General features: G+C 54.0%; 1 protein-coding gene across 8 annotated transcripts; it reads right to left on the bottom strand.

Moving 5' to 3' along the window:
- Positions 1-4024: 4024 nt before the first annotated feature.
- NACA (nascent polypeptide associated complex subunit alpha) lies at positions 4025-19736 on the bottom strand. Of its 8 annotated transcripts, XM_065575954.1 has the most exons (11): positions 19586-19736; positions 17834-17905; positions 15760-15888; positions 13326-13406; positions 9869-12289; positions 7435-7520; positions 6887-6964; positions 6205-6351; positions 5696-5824; positions 4766-4888; positions 4025-4152 (listed from the first exon to the last, which is right to left on the bottom strand). In XM_065575954.1, the coding sequence occupies exons 2-11, from the start codon at positions 17901-17903 to the stop codon at positions 4138-4140; spliced, it is 3279 nt and encodes a 1092-aa protein (XP_065432026.1). In that variant the 5' UTR covers positions 17904-17905; positions 19586-19736; the 3' UTR covers positions 4025-4137. The 8 variants fall into 8 exon arrangements, with proteins under 8 accessions (XP_065432026.1, XP_065432027.1, XP_065432029.1 ...); XM_065575955.1 differs by lacking the exon at positions 15760-15888; XM_065575957.1 differs by lacking the exon at positions 9869-12289 and having other exon boundaries at positions 19586-19714.
- Between the last annotated feature and the right edge of the window lie 1628 nt (positions 19737-21364).

Consider the following 21364-nt stretch of genomic DNA (forward strand, 5'->3'; position numbering starts at 1 on the left):
TGCATGAAGAACTTCCTTGTATTTGTTTTCAACCTGCAGCCTATTAATTTCATTTGGTGACCCCTCGTTCTTGTATTATGGGAACAAGTAAATAACTTTTCCTTATTCACTTTCTCCACATCACTCATGATTTTATAGACCTCTCTCATATCCCCCCTTAGTCTCCTCTTTTCCAAGCTGAAGAGTCCTAGCCTCTTTAATCTCTCCTCATAGGGGACCCGTTCCAAACCCCTCATCATTTTAGTTGCCCTTTTCTGAACCTTTTCTAGTGCCGGTATATCTTTTTTGAGATGAGGAGACCACATCTGTATGCAGTATTCGAGATGTGGGCATATCATCAATTTATGTAAGGGCAATAATATATTCTGAGTCTTATTCTCTATCGCCTTTTTAATGATTCCTAACATCCTGTTTGCTTTTTTGACTGCCGCTGCTCACTGCATGGACGTCTTCAGAGAACTATCCACGATGACTCCAAGATCTTTTTCCTAGCTAAATTAGACCCCATCATATTGTATGTATAGTGGGGGTTATTTTTTCCAATGTGCATTACTTGACTCTTCTAGGGCCAGGGTGGAGGGACACTCCCCTCTTCCTTTTCAAGTGCTTTGAGATCCACAGGCGAAGAGCAGGGACATGCCAACTCCTCGACGCCTTGGGAGCCAGAGCACTGCTCCCCAAACCTATTCCCAGCCCAGTCCGACGCCCATCAGAGACCACTGGCGCGGAGCCTCTTCTGTGCTGAGAGGGCAGCCCTGGAAGGCCTTGACATCCATGCAGAGAGTGGTGGTTGTGTTGGATGCACTCTCTTGCCAAAAATAAAGAGAAACACCCAGTATTGTCAGAGGGCTAGAGAATGATTCATGTTAAAAGCAAAAACCTCATTATAAAGTAAGGAGCAAAGCCCCCGTTCATGAAGGAAATAGCCATGCACATTTTGCTCCGTATTTATGAGGGCTCCTCCTCCACAGCCTGTCTTTTTGGAGTATTATAAAATAGGCTTGGAAGGGTTTGATTTTTATCGGTAATTGAAACGTCAATTTCACCAGACACACACAACTCTACCAAAAATATCATATTAAACTGAAACTTTAAAGACAGGCAGAGAAAAATGCTGCTTGAGAACTTTCGTTACAATTATTTCCTGCCCGCCACCCACTATAGATTCCCACAATTGTGAAAATGTAAATAGATCCAAAATTTAAAAATGTTTACAAAGATGGATATCCATCAAAATTATGAAAAATAAATAAATTCCACCACACCTAATTATAAGCTCACCTGAGTTGCCTGGGAGATAGCAAGCAGGCACCCACACTGCAGCGGGGGGATTCTCTAGAAAGCTTTAACATCCCCATCAACAAGAGAGAGACAGATTCCCTCATTCCAAAACAGTGAGAGAAGCTGAGTTCACTAGCCTTTCCATTGGACAAAGCTGCATTTTCAAAACAGGGCGACATCCAGGCAGCGAAGCAATTGTCTAGATAAGATGCTGCCATTCTCTCAGACAACCAGTCAAATCAATAATTAAGCCTTATCCATGCACCTGCGGGCTCAAAGCAACATCTGGCAGATTAGAATAGCTCACGAAAATCAGCTCTACCCCACCCCCAAATAGGACTGTGGAAGAGATCCTTTCAGGTTTTACTCCTATTTTCACCTAACAGCCTCTGAATGCAGCCAACTGGTGTCCTAGGCTACTTTCAAATCCTATCACTTCTCTCTGAGCGCTAAAGTCTTCATGAAAACGATTGAGCCCGGCTCCCTGAACCTCACACTCCAGCATTCTTCCCAAATTTGGCTACAGCATCCGTCCGTCCTCTGCTCCATCTTCCTGTATCCTCCAAAAGCTTCCCATGGGAGATTCAGAACTCTGCCTGCTTGGATTTACATGGACAGACTGTGACTAACAGCATGAGGGGCTTCCAGCTAGCAGCTCTCCCTGATGTCATTTGGGGTTCCTTGCTGACTATTCTCCGCAGTGTAGCTCATCAATTTTAATGAGTTGTTCCACGGCCCAGTTTTTATTGCACAGGGGGAAAAGCGTTACTAAGCAGTGGCAAGATTCCCATTTTCACCACTCCTGCCTTTTCTTTTCATGACACTTAGGATTTCATTGGGCGTTAGCTCCCCCCCTCTGCACTGCATTCAACTTTCTGGACAAGGACAGGTTTGCTTGTAGGCTGGGGGAACGAGAGGGAAGCAATCAAAGACAAACCTCATTACGTGGTAGTACACGACAATGCCATTAAAGTTCTAGTAACGCAGCATTTTAAAATGGTGGGTATTGTCATTTACTTTGTACATACCTGGCACAACAAGGCCCTGGCCTGACTGAGGGAGGCAGGTGCTACTGCAATATAAACGTTAACACCCTGACAGCAAGTACGGGCAGTCACTCCACCTTCAGAGTTATACAACGGGGTGTAAATAAGGGATGAACGCCAAGAAAAACTTCCCTCCACTGCCGATCCAAGGAAGCGGTGGAAGAGCCACCAGTTGAGCACAGAGTTGCCAACTCTTGTGATTTTGGGGTTATTTCCAAAAGCTCCAAGTGCTGAAATCAAGAGATTGCACGATCTTTTTCTTCTGTTTTTGTACAGTACCTAGCGCCATACAACAAATAAATGCTGTAGCCCAAGAGAGGTCACTGGACCGGGCCTCAGGAGACCTGGCTCTGTCAGTGGCCTGCTGGGCGACCTCAGGCAAGGCACTTTCCTCTCTGTGCCTCAGTTTGCTCATCTATAAAATGGGGGTAATCATACCTCTGTAAACGAGAATCACTAGAGAGCCAGGGATGATTCTTTCCTTTAAAAAAAAAAAGTTCCTAGCCTTCATGCTAGCAGAGAAAAGCTTAGACACATGAAGCGAGTGTAACCTAAAGCCTCAGAAACCAGAAGGCAGATCAAAAGAACATGACGTTTCTTTTTGTAAAGAGGTTATGATTTTTAGGCCAATCTCACCATTATGTTCACAGACTCATAGGACTGTAAGGGACCTCGAGAGGTCATCTCGTCCAGTCCCCTGCACTCAAGGCAGGACTAAGTATTATCTAGCCCACCCCGACAGATGTTTGTCTAACTTGCTCTTAAAAATCTCCAATGATGGAGATTCCACAACCTCCCTTGGCAATTTATTCCAGGGTTTAACCACCCTGACAGTCAGGCAGTTTTTCCTAATGTCCAACCTAAACCTCCCTTGCTGCAATTTAAGCCCATTGCTTCTTGTCCTAGCCTCAGAGGTTAAGAAGAACAATTCTTCTCCCTCCTCGTAACCACCTTTTATGTACTTGAAAACTGTTATGTCCCTTCTCAGTCTCTTCCAGACTAAACAAACCCAATTTTTTAAATCTTCCCTCATGGGTCATGTTTTCTAGACCCTTAAATCATTTTTGTTGCTCTTCTCTGGACTCTCTCCAGTTTCTCCACATCTTTCCTGAAATGTGGCGCCCAGAATTGGACACAATACTCCCAGCTGAGTCCTAATCAGCGCGGAGTAGAGTGGAAGAATTACTTCTCGTGTCTGCTACGACATCCCAGAATGATGTTTGCTTTTTTTGCAACAGTGTTTCACTGTTGACTCATATTTAGCTTGTGGTCCACTATGACCCCCAGATCCCTTTCATGTTGGTAACACCGGAGTCATTAAAACCTGGAGCGGACTAGACACTTGAGAACTCTAAAGGGAGCAACCTTGCACCACCCTTGGGGGGGATGAGGCCCCTCAGAGATTTTCTAACCTCTGAACATTAGAATTTGCGACTGAATTTTAGCCAGTGGGTGTCCATAAACTCAGTGTTCCACACTCGCGAAGGAACATTCATGTCCTAGAGTCTGAGCCCTTTGCTGCCCCCTACAGACGGGTGGACCTTCCCACGGAGCAAGGAAAAACTAGAATTAGCAGGTGTGCTTCCCCAGGAACAGCAAAGGAGAGAGAATGTCAGGCCCGGGATCTTCTCTGCGATCAGCGGTTACACCTCCTTGTGACCTCAGGGCAAACAAAAAGCAAAACAAAAAATAAAAGATTTCACCGACAATAAGCCACAACTTTTATTTATCGATAGAAATAGTACAAATGTTAAATTTAGCTGCATTTTACTCTTCTCTGAAAAACCAAAAGGTTCCTCCCTTCTGATGGCTACATCGTCAATTCCTGGAGAGAGAGAGAGAGAGAGAGAGAGAGAGAAAGGTTAGAAACTATCGCTGGGGGCAGATCTGAAATTCCCCGGAGCCTTCACTAAGCTCTGCACGCCACCCCCGCTCCAGCAGGCTGATGTAGAAGCAACAGAACGGCGTTTATCTACCAAGCAGGGCCAAGCAGCCTTGGGGAAGGCTGTTATGGCTGCTCTGAGGGCAGAGAGCTGTGCGATATCCTGCTTGGATACACGTGGGGGGCAGGGAGGACAAAGGCAGGGGGGCACCTACCCCCCCCCCCCCATAATTATTTACATCACAACACAGATCCAAGCGGATTTTGTACCATCGGATCTGTTATTTCCCCCCATTCCCAACGGCGACGTTGGTGCAGACAATGAAAACTGCCAGGATGATGCAGAACAGGCGAGTTGAGACACGAAGAGAGGAGGGGGTAAGTAGGGATATGCCCTCATGGTAACTTATCAGTACGCTCCTCACACCCATCAGCAGTGAAATGAGCGTGCCCTGTTCTCCCCATCCAGGGAGGATTCACTCCAAACTGTAACGTCTACTCCCCAAGTTTTGGGTTTGCTCGACTGGCTGGGAACTTGGCTTTGGGGGCCACTCACCATAATAGCATTTACAATATCGTTACTGTTGTTCTTCAGGGCCCGGACAGCCTTCGCCCGGGACACGTTCGCCTGGGACATGACCAGCTCGATGTCCTTCACCTCAACGCCGGTCTCGTCAACCTAAGCGAGAAAAGACCAGGACTGTCTCCCAGCTGGCGGCAAGGACCTCTCTGTACCGTGCAGGTACCGATGGCCCCGTCCCACTGGGGGTAGCCACAATTCAACCCAAGCAGTAGCAGCAGTCATGATCTGATTTCATTGCTTGCGGATTGGGGAAATGCCTGCTTCATGGACGCACAGGAATGACCAGGCTGGATAAGACCCAATGTGGCCTGTTATCCTGTCTCCTGACAGTGGCCAGCACCAGCTGCTTCGAAAGGAAGGTGCAAGCAGCGTCGCAGTAGGGGATTCTGGGATGGCCAGCGCTTAGGGCGATTAGGGCAGGGAGGCGGAGGAAGGGACAGGGAATCCCCAGGCACCACATCTCAGCGTATCCAGCACATGTTATAGGGGCAAATGGGCTCCGATGCCGCGAAGGTGAGTGCAACGGGGAGAGATCACAATCCATACAGCAACAGGAGCCCAGTAACGGTAATAATCAGTGCCGGTGAGAAGTGCCTGCTCCGGAGCGGGGAAGGATAGTAAACGTCCGGGGCCTGCCCTCTGCCGGGCTTCCCAAAGAGAGGACCAGTCGGTATGATGGTTTGGGTGAGGCGTCCCCCTAGGAAACGGGCTGGAAACCCACCCCCGACTTGCTTCACACAGGGGTCCTGGACACCTGCCAGGTGGAGACACTAGGGTGGGCAGCTAGCACGTTCCATTAACCACACGTGCACATTAATACAGTGGGTCCTTTCATCTGAACTGCACTGGCGGCGGGCTTCTGTTTCAGACCACAAACATGACTGGGCCCCGGAGGCCACATACCTCCTCCTCTTCGCTCTCCTCCTGCACGGTGGGAGTCTGTGTGTTTTCCTGAATGTTTGAGACGGCTTCTCCTTGCACTTTGAATTTCTCGGCAGCTGCCAGCTGTGCCTGCTGGGACAGATCTTCGATCTGGGGGTTGGGAGAAGCACAGAGCACAGTGAGATGCTGGCGAACAGGCTGCAATTTGAAACTGAACCCAAAGAGAAGCCAGGACTTCAGAATGGAGGTTCAGACATCCAAGGCCTTTCGAGTCAGCCCCAGCCACAGTGCAAGCACAATGGAGATGAGAAAACCAGCCCGCAGAGAGGGTTCAAAGCCCACCCACATCCCACCACACACACACACACACACACACACACACACACACAGCAGCAGGGAAACTCATCTAGGCACACTTCTGTCTGAAGCGAGACGCCACGAACTGCAATCCCTGAGGTCTGGCTGCTGTGAACACAGATTGAAAGAGGGGTCAGATGTTCCCCCGCCCGTCACGAGCGGGGTCAGCTCACCTTTGCCTCGCCGAAGACGATGTAGGTGTCTGATGCGGGGCTTTTGTACACGTCTGGCTTCGTGATGACGAAGAGGATGTTCTTGGATTTCCGGATGGTGACTCGGGTTACACCTGTGACCTGGCGAAGGCCCAGTTTGGACATTGCCTTAAAAGCAAAGGAGAAAGGAAGAGAAATAGCTCATTGAGACAGTCTAGGCCAGGATGTAACTAACTCATCGGCTCCGGACATCGGGATCCCACAAAGAAACCTCCGACACTTCTGCGGCCAAGAAGCCTTCAAAGCCCTGTAGACAGAGGCAGAATGGAGAGAACCTGGAGGCAGCGTTCACTCCCAGCTCTGCCACCGCCTTGCTGGGTGACCTGAGGTCACCTCTCTCTGTTTCCATTTCTCCTCTGGAACGGGGGCACCTCTTCAGCTGGGGGTCGCCAGGGCTGGCCTCTGAGGTCATTGGATGAGAAAGGCGTCACACAAGTGCCCCTCAGTTCCATGCCAGCCTTGCCAGCACAGGAGGCCTTGCACTACACAAGCAGCACCACGCTGGGCAAGACAGGGCTAAACCGAAGTGGATATAAGCCCCAGTGCACACTGAGATCTTGCCAGAGCCACTCCTCTTCCCAGCAGGTTGGGCTGACACCCTAAGGGAGGGCGAGGAACGGGGCCCACTGCCATCTTCTCTTACCTTTCGTGCTTTCTTTTCACTCCGGCTCTGTTTTGCTTTGCTAACTGGTTCTTCATCGATTTCAGCTGCTGCTGCAAGCTACAGGGGCAGAAAACAAGCGGGACCTTAGGAAATCCTGGGGAAGAGGCCCAAGGAACCAACAGCAGGGGGAGCAGCTGAGATGGTCTCTCTCAGAAACCGGGGAGCTTAGTTCAGGACACAGCCGGCGCCACATGCACTGAGAGCAGCACGGCCAGCTCCCTGTATGGGGGAGGGAGGAACAGAACTGCTCCGCGTGCAGGCTTGACTCTCCAGTGGCCAGCATTCACAGCGGTGTGAGCTAGCAGGGACGGGGAGGGATTAAAGAAGGGGGATTTCCCCCTAATCTGTGAGCACAGTGAGAGACGCATGTTCACGTCCGCCTCGAGTGACTGCTTGGGCTCAGTCAATTCACAGATCACGGCCCTACACAGCGCAAAGCCGAAAGGGCCTCGCTCACTTCCAGAAGCCAGGGATCCTGCGACTCACCCCCACCGCACACGCTCGGCTGCAGGGAGCGGACCCCTCACCTGTGCCTGCTGCGTGGTGGCCTGTGTCGAGTCTTGTTCTTCGAGTTCTGGCACCGATTCGTCACTGTCGGATTCTGTGCCGGACCCTATGGAAACAAACTTGCATCACATTTTCCAGCGTGGGCCCCTGTGGGAAGTAGCAGGCAAGTCTGGAGGAAACAGACCGAGCCAAGGAAGCTGCCCTGTTCTGGCAGAGCCTTTGCCACGGGGTTGTTTAGGGTCTCGTTATACCAAAGGCTGACACTGCTCCATCACCCCAGTTCATACCGAAATGAACTTCAAGCCAATAAACGTATGTAAGACCTGACAGAGGAGCAGTTCTCCCCTCTCCGATCCCTCCTGGGTAATGAAGGAACAGGCACATCCAAGCAGGACAACACAGACTAGTAGCACCAACCGCTTTGGAAATCCAGTGCTCTGAAACGGTGGGGGAAACCTTGTGCAGCAGCAGACAGAGGCCTAGAAGTCAGACGGGCTGGGGCCAGCCTGCATGACCGCCTGCTCCTTCCCCTCTTGCTCTCTCCAACAACTAGACTGGAGCGGATCAGAACCTGGTATCTATGAGGCCACAGGTTTACAGACCCTGCCGACACAGCTGCCACTGGATTTTGGATAGGGAAGGGAGGGTGAATTAGAGGACGAGGGGCGGATGGTTGGTATTCTGTCCCGTCTAGAAGCTGAGAAACAGGAAGGAGTTTAAGGTACTCCCCTAGGCAAAGTGGGGAAGTATCTGCACCTAATTAGAGGGCTGAGCGAGGGCACTGGGCACCCCCCATCTCCTTTAAAACCAGCGGGAGTCACAAGTCCTCGGCTCTGGGGAGAATCCAGCTCCAAGCCCGAACCTCTACAGTCATCAGCAGCGAAGCATGTGATAGGCAGGAGCAGGCGATAAGCAAGTGTAAAGGCAGGTTCGACAACACCAGGTGAGCGAGTCAGCACAGCAGAACTCACATCACCAGGGACCCAGCTGGGGTGGGAGGAGACAAAATCTGACGCTTTGTTAATGCCTCTTCAGTCTGTTTAAATGACAGCAAAGTGGGGGATTGGAGGAGCTCAGGCCTAGAGCAGGGAAACTGGCTACGATTCCCCTTGAGCTGTTCGCACAAAGCCAGGCCCACGCACGGCTCTACTAAAGGGGATGGTACGACACCAATTAAACCAAGAGCCCTTCGCAGAAAGCAGCATCTCTGGCTGCGTATCTGGGCCACTGCCCAGAAGCCACCCGGGTTCTGGTAAGACTCGGAGGACCGCTGGCAGTCCATGCAAGTCTCCGCTGCAGTGGGCGTCGCTAGCTTGCAAGCCGGGACGTGTTGGAGAACGAAACGTGCATGGCAGCACAGAAGTGAAGAAGCAGAATCTGCCTGTGTCACACTCGACCCCCAGCGCAGACCGGGTGGGGTGAGTCAGAACCCTCCTCTCCTGTGCTACAACCAGTTCAGAAAGGAAGAGCAGCTGGGCACAAACCCTGCCCCATTTGTGATTTCCACGTGCCCCAGTCTCACTGGGAATGGACAGAAGGCTTGGTAACTAGACAGACCCACCAACCACCCACACCCTGACCCTCGGGCCCTGCACTAAATGCTGTGTGCAGCTTGGTTAGGGTGTGCATAGGGCAGGCCACCACCACCAGTGACATACAGCAACACTCCCGTGGCCCAGAAGTGAGCGCAGATAGGTCAACTGACCAGCACACACACGAAGAACTATCACAGGCCACGGAGACACATTTTAACACTAAACTTGCTTCCAGGGAAGTAAAAGGATAACCACAGGTGAACCAGCCGGGATGCTAAATCCAAGCAGAACTGTGAGCATCTGCCCAACACAGGCAGCCCAAAGTGACCACGATTAACCCTGGGTCCTCTGGCGATCTTTGAGCTAACCTAGATCCCCACCAGGTTGCAGAGAAACAGAGAATTCGGAGAGGAATGGATTAAATACACTGCAGGCGTTGGAGAAACATCCAAGTGGGAGGCTCCGACTGGCCTTTCAAGCCCTACGCAATTCTGGTGACGCTGGTCCAGACGCAACAGAGTTCAAACCATCCCCCCACAAGCCAGCCCCATGCTCAGCGCGTCCCCCTGACCCCTCCGTTAGTGACGTGACCTCCACTCGAGCAAACTGCAGAAGCTGGTGCCCAACACAAGAGCAGGCAGTGGGCTATGGCCTGCCTGGCACTGGGACGCCCCGTACCCCAGCCAGGATCCAGGGCAGCGCTCACCAGGCAGCTCAGGGCTCAACGCGGGGTTATTCTGGCTTCACTACATAGCATGGCACATCACTTCTAAATGCTACGTTTCTAGGCTAACAAACCAAGCAGAAGTGCGTGTATGTGTGTGTGTGGGAAATCGAGGCCCGACAGTCTCTAGGAGGTTAGTACTCGGTGGGCAGCCGCTGACACTCCATGCACACAGCAAACCGAGGCCGCAAATACCCTTGTCATTCTTCAGCACGGGTTGCTTGGCTGGAGGAAGAGGAGCTGGGGCCTCAGCAGGGGCCACAGCGGGTCTGGGAGAGGAGAGATCCACCAGGATCGGCTGCAAAGGCAGTTCCCCGGCAGGCCCCTCGGGAGGGATGAGAGGCGGCAGCTCGTCGTCATCGATGGTAGCAGCACAGACGGGGGCGGGGGGACTAGCTGGTGCTTTGGGCGCAGGACCAGGTGAGGAGGAAGGCGGGGATGGTTTAGGAAGCCCAGGGTGGGGGGTTAGTTCTTCAGGGGGGGAAGTGGGCAGAGGCACAGGGGCTCGGCTACTCGCTGGAGTAAGGGGAGTGGCAGGGAGGTCAGTGGAAGCAACTGACGAGGAAGCTGGTTTCTGGGGAGCAAGGAGCAGCTCAGGGGAGGAGTCGGGAGCACAGCCAGGGGCAGCAGCCTCAGTTACTGCCTTTTGGACAGGGGGAGAGCCAGGGGTCACCGGAACTGGGGAAGAGGGAGAGGCTGGGGCCACAGGGGGAGAAACAGGGGTCACAGGAGAAACTGCAGCCTCAGGGGGGGTGACAGGAGCTGGTGGAGATGCAGGAGCCACCAGAGCTGGTGTCACACTGAGAGAAACAGGAGCCACCAAGGGATGGAGAGGGGCTGGGGTAGGAGCCATAGGGGAAGAGACTGGGGTCACAGGGGGAGTGCAGGGGGCTGGGGCAGGAGCAGCAATAGAGGCTGGGGCCTTTGGGGGAGGGAGAGGGGTTGGGGCAGAGGCAGGGATCACAGGGGGAATGCAGGGGGCTGAGGCAGGAGCAGGACCCACAAGGGAGGCTGGGGCCTTTGGTGGAGGAGCAGGGGCTTGGGGGGAAGTGGAGGGGGTTGGGGCAGAGGCAGGAGGAGCAGTAGAAGCTGAGGCCATAGCAGAAGGGAGAGGGGATGGGGGAGAGGGAGGGGTCTCAGAGGGCATGGAGAAGGCTGGGGCAGAGGCAGGACCCACAGGAGAGGCTGGGGGCTTTGGTAGAGAGGCAGGGGTCTCAGAGGGAGTGGAGGGGGCTTGGACATGAGCTGTAGGAGAGGCTGGGGTCTTTGGGGGAGGGAGGGGGGTTGAGGGAGAGGCAGTGGTCTCGGGGGGCATGGAGGGGCCTGGGGCAGGAGCTGTAGGAGAGGCTGGGGTCTTTGGGGGAGGGAGAGGGGCTGGGGGAGAGGCAGAGGTCGTGGAGGGGCCTGTAGGAGAGGCAGGGGTCTCGGGGTGTGGGGAGGGGGCTGGGACAGGACCTGTAGGAGCGGCTGGGGTCTTTGGGGGAGGGAGAGGGGCTGGGGGAGAGGCAGAGGTCGTGGAGGGGCCTGTAGGAGAGGCAGGGGTCTCGGGGTGTGGGGAGGGGGCTGGGACAGGACCTGTAGGAGCGGCTGGGGTCTTTGGGGGAGGGAGAGGGGCTGGGGGAGAGGCAGAGATCTCGGGGGGCATGGAGGGGGCTGGGACAGGACCTGTAGGAGCGGCTGGGGTCTTTGGGGGAGGGAGAGGGGCTGGGGGAGAGGCAGGGGTCGCGGAGGGGCCTGTAGGAGAGTCTGGGGTCTTTGGGGGAGGAAGGGGGGTTGGGGGAGAGGCAGGGGTCTCGGGGTGTGTGGAGGGGCCTGGGGCAGGAGCTGTAGGAGAGGCTGGGGTCTTTGGGGGAGGGAGAGGGGCTGGGGGAGAGGCAGAGGTCTCAGAGGGCGTGAAGGGGGCTGGGGCAGGAACCACAGGAAAAGCTGGGCAAGAGGTTGGGGCCAGAGGGGCAGCAGCACAGACCACCGGAGATGCTGAGGCCCCAGGGCATGTGAGAGGGGCTGGGGGAGCAGCAGTGACTACAGGAGGAACAAGAGGGGCTGGGGAAGTAGGTTGGGCCACGGGGTTGGCAGCAGCCAGAGCTGATGTCACAGGGGGAGAAACAGGAGCCAGAGGGGTGAGGGGGGCAGGGGCAGCAGCCGCAGGGGACGTAGCTGAGATTGCAGGAGGCGCAAGAGGGCCGGGGGCCGCAGGAGCCACCAGAACAGGGGCCACAGGAGGAACAAGGGGGGTCAGGGGAAAAACAGGAGCTGTCAAAACTGGGCATCTAGGAGAGGCTGGTGCTGCCAGGGGGGCAGGAGGGGCCAGGGGAGAGCTTGGGGTAACAGAGGGAGATGCCAGTGCTGGGCTCGCAGGAGGAGAGCCTGGAGTGACCGAATCGGCTGGGGCTGCAGGGGGGATAGCGGGAGGGGGGCTGGGCACTGGGATGCCAAGAGCTGCAGCTGGGAGCTTTAAGGGAGCGGAAAAGGTCGGAGGCATCAGAGCTGGGACCACAGGTGGGGAGGCAGGGGCTGCAGGGGGAGCTAGTGCTGGGGAAGGGGGCTGCTCTAGTGACACAGCCAAGCCCGTGGGGGCACTCGGAGAGGAGGGCAGGGCAGCGTGAGCGGCAGGGGCTGGAGCAGCATGAAGAGATGGAGAGAGAGAAACAAAGTGAACCAATGAGAAAAGAAAACCAAGGGAGCAAGGGGAGAAAGGTGAGTTATCCAGCGCGACCCCGCGTGGGCTGCAGTTCAGTTACCTGGGCAGACGGGCGGCCCCAGGCGATGGCCCTTGGGGCTCTCAAAAAGCTCTCCACACACAACAGACACCTCCCCTCCCCTCCCCCAGGGAGACGGATCAATGTATTTTAACACACAAACCCAGGACATGCCCCGTACGAGTGCCTGACAAGCCAGGTGGAGCGGTCAGTGTCTGGTTGGTTCGGTGTTTGCCTGGCTCTGGAAATCCCGCTCTGGCTTCGGTGGAGGATGCTGTCCCAGCAGACTGGTACAAGCATTCAATTCTTCTCCCAAAGGGATTCTGGGAGCATGGGGGAAGTTACACACCCCTGTGCTTCACACAGTCCAATTCAAAGCTTGGCTCCCTCAGCTAATATGGAGGTGTGGTCGGCAGAGGCAGCAGGCCCGGGCATGCAGGGCTCCACCTGGATCCAAACAGGGCAGGATCCCATGCCGGGCTTCGCGGGCACCTGCATGTTAAAGAGGAGCCTGGCTGCAAACCGCCAGGAGGGTTAGGTTAGGCCCTGGCCTTTGGGATGCCTGAGAACAGGAAGGAAACATCACACGTTGCCGTACAGCTCCTGAAAGTGGCGGTTTCATCGTCCCAACACACCAGGCGCTCACACGCATTCTTTATCCCAGGAAGGCAGCCCTCAGATCCTAGGAGCAAACACTCCCTCCTTCTCTAGCCTCATCCATCCACGGTGCTTTACAAACATGCAATTCAAGGCCTCGTGTGCTCCTGGAACGCAGGTTTTCTTTTACACATAAGTGAACTGAGGCACGCAGCGGTGACATGGGAGAAGAACCCAGGAGTCCTAGCTCCCAGGCTCCAGCTCTGCACTCTTTGCTAAACGGTTTTGTTAATGGACTACCCAGCACAGCAAACATTGTTAATGAGACGCACGGGGGGGACAGGAGTTCAGAATACCTGACACTTGAACAGGAGGCTCAGAAACAGCGGCTGCGGGCGCTGCAGAAGCACCGGCAGGAGGGGCAGGGACAGCAGGAGCTAAACAAGCAAGAGTGAAAGGTTATTACCCACAAGTCCTTCCCACCGGGAACTGCTGCAAGCAAGAAGGGTCTGCTCCATTTCCAAGACAAACCAGGTCTCGCAAGAATGGTGCCGCTCACCTTTCACCTCTGGAGACCAGAGTTCAAACCCAGGCTGGGCCGCAACCCAAGCGAGCTAGCGTGGGGAAGATGGATCCAGGACAGCGTTGTCCTGATGATTCTGCTGGTCAGGAGCGAGGTGCACTGGACCAGCTGCACACCAGAAACAAGCCGCGCCTGCCCATCTGATATAGAACTCTAGCGAGGGGCATCAGCCCTTTACTTTCTTGAGCGCTCGATGCCCCCCAAGCCTCTGAGGGAGAGAGCCCAGTGAGGTCTCTGGAAGAGGGTGGCAGAACACTGAACTAGGGAGAAACCTGCGTAGTCTGTAGGGAAGAGCAGGGGAAGAGGCTGCGTTTGGCAGCGTATGTGAACGAGCTGGTTCCCGTGAGCAGCAAACTGCTTAGCAAAAAGCTGCAGGCATGTTGTTTAGTACAGCAGGCAGAGGGGTCAGGCAAGGAGAAGGGCTGACCTGCTCCAGTTCATATTCCACCATCAGGTACAGTTCCACTGGAGACATTGTGACTCACGCAGCCTGGGGCAGCTTGCAACCCCAGAACGCCAATAGTTAAACAGGAACAGCAGAGCTGCTTGGGCTGTTACACCAGTTAACCCAGCATCGGCTTCCAGGGGCTAGGAATGAGGGGGGCTTCATGAGGAGCAGGAGGGTGGGGAAGAGGTGGTCTGTGCCCAGCAGGCCTGAGGCGTGGTCTGCAGGTGTCTGGGATGCAGAGGGCTTCTCCGCATTGTTCTCCTGAACAGCTTGAGAATAGAAGGGAAATGCCTTTTGTGAGTCTGACGCCTGGCTCCCACTCCGGAGGGCCAGGTCCTCTCCCAGCAGGGCAGTGCTGACTAATACAGCATGCAGGTAACCCCAGCGCTGCACTGAGCAAGTGGCTACGGCTTTCACTGACCCTCCTGCTCGGGGGGGGTGGAGAGGGAGAGAGGGAAGAGGCTGCGTCACTGGGATAGACATACAGGAAGCTGCAAACCTACTCACCCTCATAAACCACGCTGCCTCCCTGCTCGTGCTAAGAGACTCCCCTCAGCCCTACCTCACTAGCTAAGATGCCAGGCCAAACTCTAAGCTCTTGCCTGAACCAGGTGATAGGAAACCCCAGGTGCTGACATTCTGAGAGCTGCAGCCCTGATCCAGGTAGGAATGACTGACTCGTTTATGTGTCAGCCACGGATTTAGGGAGTGTGCACAAAAGCCGCTTTGCATAGGTCACTTGACTGCTCACTCAGTGGCAGATGCCAGCCACACCCCCTCAGCCTTTCCCAAATCGGGTTTAGTGCCAGTCAGAGACCAGAACCTGTCATCTCTCAGCTGCTGAGAGCCAGACAGCTAGGCCCAGTTCTGCACTCAGTGCACCAAGGAATATGTCTCCAACCAGTGGCCACTTGTGGGGTGAGGCCCCAAAAGAAAGCCTCCTCCCAGCCCCAAGGAAAGCGAGCAGGAGTTGGTTTCAAGCGTTAGTGAAATGTACGACAATAAAACATGGCAGATCCCAGAGTAGAGTCTAAAATTGGGAGTCCTGTAGCAAGGGGGAAGAAAGGCCCAGCACATGCCCCCCAGAAGTTACCGGCTTCCAAGTAGGGAAACCGATCGGTTTCTTAAAGGGGAACTACCAAATCTAACAGAGGGGCGCTAATCTCAGAAAGGTGCTGAGCCGAGCATGAACCAGGCGGCAGTCCCCATAACTTTCCCTCTGAAAAATTCTTTCCAGTCTCCATGAGGCCTTGTTGATCCTTCCACATTCACTCAAGATGCCTCAGACATGATCACTCTGGACATCACTGAGACACGATTGCCACGCAGCCGCCAGCTCTAACGCCCCCCCACCCCCAATGTGCTCCAGGGGCATCTCCTGCCAGCCCAGGAGCAGTGGATTTTATTGAGGCCACAAACAATTGGTGAAGGCTCCTAATAACTGCGCTGCGGGGGTGGCCAATGAAGCCCCACACTGTTGGTCCTCGGGAGTTCAGCAGCGCGTTACGCTCTTTCCACGGGCCAATCTAACTCCCGCAGAGATACACCTGGGTGGCAAGAGGTGCGATGAAACCAGCTCAGAGATTAAACCACACACACGGAATCGTACGCCCCACCAGGCTTCGGAAGAGTCTGCTCAATGCGGAGTTGGTATTTCTAATGCCCTAGATGAGTCAGAGCCCGATTTTATTTTACAGACAGGGTAACTCTTCGCCCCCCCGCCCCCCCACTCTACCTCCTGTAGGAACTTGAGACCTACCTGACGGCTCCAGAGCAGACTCGGCCTGTACAGCCTCAGCCTGGGAACCCACTGCTCTGGTCTGCTCAGCTGCCAGTGTCACTCCTGTGAGAGGCCAGCTTGCTTCCCCGGGGGCCGGGGGAGGAGTTACTGCAATAGCATCAGCTGTTGAGAACACACCACCTACTACCAAGACCCACCAACCTTTATATACTCCATGGCGTGGGAAGACACCCAAGAGATGAGAAGAATCAACAGTGGGGAAAACGTGAGAGTTATCCTCGGAGACCCAGAGAAAAACCATGCCCGGGGACGCTGCAGCTCTGTATTCACCCAAGGGCACAAATGGTGCCTGAGAAGTTACCCTGCCATAGGAATCGCATCTACCCCTCAATGAGGCCTTTAAAGAAAATGACAGCATGCCAATACTGCTAGTCACACTGAGCTACCTACTTGACTCATGACCAACAAGCACCACTTAACCATCATGCTGAGAACTGGACTTTAGCCCCACCCACCTCCCTCCAGGTTATTTCCCTTCACAAAACCTTTCCCCCAGCAGCGTTTGATCATCCATATGGTCCCAATTTTTCTTGTTGGCCCCAAGTCAAACTCACACAGCCCTTGGACAGAATTCACCCCATTGACCAGTCATGCACTGTGTGGCTGCCCCATACCTCAGGCCCAGTCCTACATCATGCACTGTGCCCCGACCCTCTAGGCAGAAATGTAGCAAACAAGGCCATACTATTTGCTAACTGGATCACAGCACCCAGGAAACCTTCAAGAGAGACAATTGAGAAGCACAACATACAGTGGGTTTGAAAATCATTACTAAATTCATACACACTGCAAAACGCAAGTAGGATTCTGTAGCCTTTTTTTTAAGCTGTACCGACTCTCAGTTCAACTCCTCCCTCCCTCCAAAGAGTAGTCAGGCCTTCATACAGCACATTCATCAGTGGTGCATCACAATGCGCGGTGAATGCCAAACCCTGCTGTAACTTTCTGGCCGAGGCATCATGTTACTCCCCCTGTCCACTTTTAGTCATTCCATTGGAGAAAATCGGTTATCTAGCCAGTTTCAGGGAGTTAAAAGGAATCTAGCACCCTGCGAATCTTTGCAGATTTACAGCTGCATTGTTCTATGGCTTTAAAATGTTTCTCTCTCCCCTGCTGTTTTGGGAGAGACCTATACATGCAATATGGGAAACCGAGTACACAGGGGAAAGAGTGAAATTGACTATACACAGACCCAAAGAAAACAAGCTGAAAAAAAAATTAATCTCTCTAATCTGCTTCACTAATAAGGACTTCCAGTGTTACTCGTACCAACAGTAGGTTACAAATGCGTGACATAAGCTGCTGATGGAGGGAATCAGCATGTTACTGAACGTACCAAGCATGCTTTTGCAATTCCACTGTAGGCCGTGTAACACAGAGCTGGCTACACTGGGACGGCTTTGTCCGACTCTGAATGTTACCATATATTTAATAACCGATATCACTGCTGGCATGAAGCGCCTTTTGAGCTGGTTGAGTGAGAAACACCCACACAATCATGTGGCGACGCTGTGGGAGAAACAGTTCTGCCTTGTACAACAGCAGGCAGCCAAACAATGTGTGGTTAAGAGAAAAGGCACCAAGAACAATGAAACCAACATCCAGCATTTCACCGGGTTAGAGCAGCAGAGACCCACACACTTGTGTTTCACTTAGTAACCACAGCAAATCAGAACGCTAGTTAGATGAAAGCAGGTTGGTGTTTTACAATTAGTATTCCTGCACATCACACACTGCCAAAGCCTTGGTTGTACAGCTGGGCAGCCGTACCCACCGACCCCTTACTGCCCTTCAAGCACGCTACCACCATTGCCATTCAAAGAGCCCCCTTAACTCATCCATTTGAGCAAGTGAAACCAGCGCTCAACCTTCCTTCTTCAAGGTTTTTAACTAGACTGCCAAAAGCCACCAATGGTCAAAATCTTCTTGTTCTCCCTCCCCACAAAACCGGCTTCACCTGTTCTTGAAGTTTAGGCTGGATGAGTTTTGGGATCCTTTCAGAAGGTGTATAATACAGCAAAGCAACACTAACCTGTCTCAGCCTGAGGCTGTGGCAGGTCCTGCTCTGTGGCTGGGACGGTTTCTGTCGCTTCACCAGGCATTTCTGAGAGCAAGAAAGAAAAAACAGATGCCACCATTAGTGAAGGATTCAGTTCTTTGGGATTTGAGGAGCTAAGAGAAAAAGTCCCATGACCTTCACAATTAATGTCTCTCCCACAATCAGGAAAGCCAAACAGATGCACTTTTGGGTGGCTACAAATAAGGAAGTTTCATAAAACTTTTGAAACAAGCAAGAGAGACGTTGTCATTTTATTTCACCATGAAATTGCAACTAAGTGGTCTTTTCCATTACCAAACCCCTGTATCACAGCATTTCCAGCAAGTAAGTAAACTCATTACGTATGTCCTCAGAGGCAACAGATCTGCAATGGTCATCATAGTGGCCAAGAATTTAAGATTAAAAATGGAACTTCATATGAGTACCACGAATATCCAGAGTTATAGTTAATGCCAATGCAGTGAATGGAAATGATATGAACTCTTGTGCTTCAGGACAAAACCAAATCTATTAGAGATCAAAATGCCACTTTGTGTGTGTGGTGGTGGTGGTGTGTGGGGGGGGGTTGTGTGTCAAATAATCCCTCATCTGCCTGCTGTAGGGTTCTTGCACCTTCCTCTGAAGTTTCTGCTACCAGCCACCGTCAGAGACAGGATACTGGGCTAGACGGACTTTGGGTCTGAAATGCACTGGCAACCCCTATATTCCTATAAAACTCAGCAGCCTAGATCATAATTCTTGGCCCACTTTTGACCTGGCCAACAGCTCTTTACAGACTTCAGTCAGCTCTCACAACTCAGGAGTTTAAAAGAGGGGTGTCCTTCTCTACTCGAGAGGCAAAATTAAGGGGCAGAAAGTTGAAGCGACTTGTCAGAGGCCACTTGGTGAGCCGGTGGCAATCAAGGCTCAAACTCTTCCTGTCTGATGAAGGAAGGACAGGGAGATAGCAGGACCCAGAAGCTTTGGCCAAGGGCACTGGGACAATCCTGTATTGTGAGATGCACCCCCCCCCCGCGACCTTTAATGCCAGCACCTCTGGCTGTGAGGTCTCCTCAGAAACCCCCCCACCTTCAGTACAGCACTTGGGATCTGGGTTTATCTACCTGGGCAGGATGAAGGGCGGAGTCAGACCTGGGATGTGAAGTTGTGGGGGCTCCAGACAGTTTGGGGGGTTTCACACGGGAGGCTCAGACCCCCACCCTGAAAGCCCGGGGGGGGGGGCGTAAGAGCTGGCTCTACTCCTCACAGTCCCGACGTTATTCTAACCGCAGGGGACTCGTGACCCCCCCCCAGAAGAGGATGGGAGTGGGGGAGACATGGACACCCCCCATTCGCAAAGGGAAATGACTCCCCCCCCCCACTCAAAAATACCCCCCCCTGCGCCTCAATTCCTCCCAACCAGGCGACCTTCTACCCCAGGAGGGGGGAGACCCCCACCCGCCAGCTACCGGGGAGGGGCTTCCACTGCCGCCCCCCCACTCAGGAGCCGCAGGGACCAGTCACTCCTCCCCCCGCCCCCACCCGGGAGCCCCCCGCCCCGGGGCAGGGAGGCCTCGCAGCCGGGCGCTAGCTGGGACCCGGGCTGCTCCAAAGCGGGGCCCGGGCCCGGCCCCCCTGGCTCCTCCCCCACAGGCCGCCCCCCCCCCCGCGCGGCCCCCACCCCCAGCACCCCCGGCCGAGCCCGCCGCGGGGCGGATGGCGGCGGATAGACGCGGCGGGACTCACTGTGCGGGGAGCCGGCTTCAAGATGGCGGCGGAAAGAGAGAGACTGAGGCGGAGGGGGCGGCGCTTCCGGGAGAGCGAGCGAGGGCTTCCGGGGCAAGGGTCACTCACCGCCCTCTTCCCAGGAGCTCTTCCCGACTCCCCCCCTCCCACCGCGGGACAGGGAGCTCCAGCAGGGGCTGTTCCTTGCGCCTCCCTCCTCTTTCCCAGAGCCCCGCCCCCAGGCAGGGGCTGTTCCCTGCGCCTCTTTCCCAGAGCCCCCCCCACGCAGGGCTGTTCCCTGTACCTCCCTCCTCTTTCCCAGAGCGCCCCCACTCAGGGGCTGTTCCCTGCACCTCCCTCCTCTTTCCCAGAGCGCCCCCCCCCCAGTCATGGTCTGTTCCCTGCGCCTCCCTCCTCTTTCCCAGAGCCCCCCCCCCAGGCAGAGGCTGTTCCCTGCACCTCCCTCCTCTTTCCCAGAGCCCCCCCCCCATCAGGAGCTGTTCCCTGCCCTCCCCCAACAGGGCTAGGGGACCCCCCACTTAGTCCCAGGGGCTGCTCCCTGCTTTAAAGGACCCCCCATATTTCCCCCACCCAGGGGCTATTTCATGTTACTCTCCCATCTCTGCCAGGACCTGCACCCCCAAGGTGGGGGGTCCCAAGGACCTGCTGCCGGTTCTGCCCCCACCCCCATTCTGGCTGTGGCCAGGAGGGGGGGGGCTCCCTGAGGAGGGAGCTGGGGGTTAGTCTGCTCCCCGGCCCCGTTATCTCGCACTCTGTCGGGGTAACAGATGCAGCTGGGATGGAGGTTTGCATTTGCGATTAAGGAACGTGGCGTCTCCCTGCCCCACGGAGGTCAGATTTTCCAAAGAGCCCAGTGGCTCTCAACCTTTCCAGACGACTGTCCCCCTTTCTGGAGTCGGATTTGTCTTGCCTCCGCCCAAGTTTCACCTCACTTAAAAACGACTTGCTTACAAATCAGACATAAAAATACAGAAGCGGCACAGCCACACTGTTACTGATAAATGGCTTCCTTTCTACCATCTAATTATAAAATAAACCGATTGGAATATAAATATTGTACTAACATTTCAGTGTATAAGCTAGAAAGCTCTGTAAACAAGTTGTTTGAAATTTTAGTTGGTACTGTCTTCGGTAGTGCTTTTTCTATAGCCTGTTGTAAAACTAGGCAAATCTCTAGAGGAGGTGATGTACCCCCTGGAAGACCTCTGCGTACCCCTGGTTGAGAACCACTGTTCTAGAAAACCTGCCCTCACTGTCAGACACAAACCCTCTCCTTTCCCTCCCCCAAAACTGGGCACCTGCTTACTCCCAGGTTAGTTAAATTGTGCAAACGCCACTGGAGGTGCTCCAACTTTGATTTGAGAAGTTTACTGCAGTTCAGCTTAAACCTAGTCCTACTCCACTTAAGCGAGCGTCCACAGAGAGTCTAAACTCATTTAAATTCACCTCTTTAGCTAAACTGATGCAAATGACCCTCACACTGATCTTCCTGAGACCTTTCTGACTCGCCCATCCCTCTGAGTCTGGGTCCAGGGCAGGCCAAAAAGGGGAAGCTTTCAACTTAAGAAGTGTGTCTGAACTTTTTATTTTCTACTGGTACAAACAATAACCCCTAGCTCTGATCAGTGACCTCCCTTTGGGATCTACTATCATTATCCCCATTTTAAAGATGGGGAAACTGAGGTATAGGGAGGTGAAGTGATTTGCCCCACTGAACTGGGAACAGAACCCAGGTCTCCTGATTCCCAGTGTGGTGCTCTGTCCACTAGGAAACACAAC

Source organism: Chrysemys picta, chromosome 22 (genome assembly GCF_011386835.1).
Source record: "Chrysemys picta bellii isolate R12L10 chromosome 22, ASM1138683v2, whole genome shotgun sequence".
Taxonomy (NCBI): domain Eukaryota; kingdom Metazoa; phylum Chordata; order Testudines; family Emydidae; genus Chrysemys; species Chrysemys picta.

Bases quoted from the DNA above. Each gene is read 5' to 3' on its own strand.
- NACA (XM_065575954.1), bottom strand. From the start codon at position 17,903: ATGCCTGGTGAAGCGACAGAAACCGTCCCAGCCACAGAGCAGGACCTG. The intron at 7,521-9,868 runs GTATTTGCGGCC...TTGTTTCCATAG, and splicing joins CGTGCTGAAGAATGACAAGG to GGTCCGGCACAGAATCCGAC. The intron at 5,825-6,204 runs GTGAGCTGACCC...CCCAACCCCCAG, and splicing joins TCGTCTTCGGCGAGGCAAAG to ATCGAAGATCTGTCCCAGCA.